This window comes from Lactuca saligna, chromosome 1, assembly GCF_052625555.1.
Source record: "Lactuca saligna cultivar CGN05327 chromosome 1, ASM5262555v1, whole genome shotgun sequence".
Taxonomy (NCBI): domain Eukaryota; kingdom Viridiplantae; phylum Streptophyta; class Magnoliopsida; order Asterales; family Asteraceae; genus Lactuca; species Lactuca saligna.
In genome coordinates, this window is record NC_136417.1 from 83,510,715 (window position 1) to 83,513,293 (window position 2,579).

Genomic DNA, 2,579 nt, shown 5'->3' on the forward strand with positions numbered 1-2,579 from the left:
TGTTTGTAAGCCATTAGAGGAGTGACATTTGTGACTCTAGAAGCTCCAAGACAAACAAGATCAACAAGGAACTCAAAGGTATGATTCTAGATCTGTTTCATCATTGTTATTTAACCTAATTAGCTATTAGAAGTCTTGGATTCAAAGCATGTTTAATTAGAAAGCCTAGATCCGAGCAATAGGGTTTTGCATGCGCACATAAGTAAGTTCTTATGGCTAAAACCCATCAGGTATGTGGTATTTGTGCAATGATGGGTCATTATACGGATAAGTGTCCCACACTTGGAAGTGAACCGGAAGATGTGAATGCAATGGGCGGATATCAAAGTCAACCAAGACCCATGGGATTTCAAAATAACTTCAACCCAAATTGGAGGAATACCCAAAACAACCCTTATCCACCAAAGCAAAATCCACCAAATCTTTTGATGAGACCCCAACATCCACAATACCAATCCCAAAAACCTCCATATCCACAAAATTCTTATAACCCTCCACATTACCAACACCCTCCACAACAAGGTCAATCAAGTGGTAACCCTCAAATGAGCCTTCAAGAACTTGTTACTTCTCTTGCTCAAAGTCAAACCCAATTTCAACAAGAAACCAAGAATACTTTCTCCAACATTCAAGCACAAATTGGAGACTTGGCAACCGCTCTCAACAAGATAGAACAAAGGGGTAAACTTCCATCACAAACCGAGAAGAACCCCAATGTGAATGCCATCACCTTGCGAAGTGGGAAAACACTTGGAGAAAGTCAACCTAAAAAAGTTTCAAGAGAAGAAGAAGATGAAGTGATCATCATGGAACCTTCAAAAGTTATAGCTCCCCCAAAGGAACCAGTTGAGCCAAACGTTGATCAACCCGACTCTTCCAACAAACCCATCAAACCATTGGTCATACCACCTCCCTTCCCTTCCCGGTTAGCCTTTTCCAAGAAGATAGAGGAAGAAAATGAATTATTTGAAACTTTTCGCAAGGTCCAAATCAAGATTCCACTATTGAATGCTATTAAGCAAATTCCAAGTTATGCAAAATTCCTCAAGGATTTATGCACCAAGAAGAAAAAATTCAAGGCAAATGAAAAGATTCAAGTCAATGCAAATGTGTCTACGATTATCCAAAAGAAGTTACCTCCCAAATGCAAGGATCCAGGAATATTTGCTATCCCTTGTACCATTGGTGATTTGCATGTCGAAAGTGCTATGTTAGATCTTGGAGCCTCGATCAATGTGATGCCATATTCTGTTTTTCAATCTCTCAATGTTGGACCTTTGGAAGAAACTGGAGTAATCATTCAATTAGCAGACAAGTCAAGTGTGTCTCCAAGAGGAGTGTTGGAGGATGTGTTAGTACAAGTTAATCAACTTGTTTTTCCGGCGGATTTTTATGTCATTGATCTTGAAGAGAAGACTCCTTCCAAATCATCTATGATCCTCCTTGGAAGACCTTTCATGCATACCGCTCACACAATCATTGATGTCCGTAAAGGAAAGATAACTATGGAGTTTGATGGAGAAACCATTCACTTCAACATCTTTGAAGGAATGAGGTACCCTAGTAACATTTCTCCATTGTATCGGGTTGATGTGATTGAGCCAATAAACAGGATAAGCCCTAATGTATGCACAGACAAGATAATCATGGAAGATGATTGTAATCCTTAGAGGGAACCTCAAAGAAGATTGGATCCTCCAATGATGGAAGTGGTCAAGAAGAAGATAATTAAAAGGTTCAAAAGGTGAAAAGAGAAGAAAATGGCATTTCATGACAAGCATATAACCCAAAAACACTATATTCCGGGTCAAAAAGTTCTTCTTTATCATTCACGCTTAAAGTTATTCCCGGGAAAATTGCGATCTCGATGGCATGGACCTTTTATTGTTATAAAAGTGTTTGATCCTAGTTTGGTTGAAAACAAGAGTTTGGAAACAAACCAAATCTTCAAAGTGAATGGGCACCATTTGAAACTATTTTATGAAGGCTTTGATATGGGAGAATTCGACAACATAACATTGGAAATCCCAAATTACGAAAGTTGATGGAAGCGGGGCTATGTCTTGGCAAAGACGTTAAATAAATGCATTGTGAATAAATAATCTCCGCTTGAAGTTTTGGGTGTTTCTAAACTTGAAGTTGGCCTAAAAATAAGCATATAGAAGTCTTCCAGTGATTTTGGTGAAGTTTGGAAAATTCCAAAAATTTGACTTTCGCGCGAGTTCCAAATTACACCAACATGGGGTGCTTTCTGATTGCTGCGCGCAGGTGCCCGCGCAGCTATTGCGCGACCGGCCCCCAACCGCGCAGATTCCAAGTTCCAAATTACCCCAACATGGGATGTATTCTGACATGTGCGCGCGACTGCCCCCCACCCGCGTAAAGTTTGCGAGGGTACCCGCGCAAATATGTCATTTCATAAGAAAATTTCGAGCCATTTCATGTGCGTCCTTTGCACGACCAAGCTTTCATCCATGTGTATTTAGGATGCCAAGAACTCCATCCAAGCATCATTATGCGATCCATGTGTTGCTTCCATACCATCCTCGCGGGCCTCCTCCATCTTGATCCCGGTATGA

General features: G+C 40.5%; 1 protein-coding gene across 1 annotated transcript; it reads left to right on the top strand.

Annotated features, from left to right (window-relative positions):
• Nucleotides 1–251: 251 nt before the first annotated feature.
• Nucleotides 252–1,670, top strand: LOC145009198 (uncharacterized). Its single transcript, XM_078967879.1, has one exon. The coding sequence runs from the start codon at nucleotides 252–254 to the stop codon at nucleotides 1,668–1,670; it is 1,419 nt and encodes a 472-aa protein (XP_078824005.1).
• Nucleotides 1,671–2,579: the final 909 nt, after the last annotated feature.

Coding starts and splice junctions, on each gene's coding strand:
- LOC145009198 (XM_078967879.1), top strand. CDS start 252: ATGGGTCATTATACGGATAAGTGTCCCACACTTGGAAGTGAACCGGAA.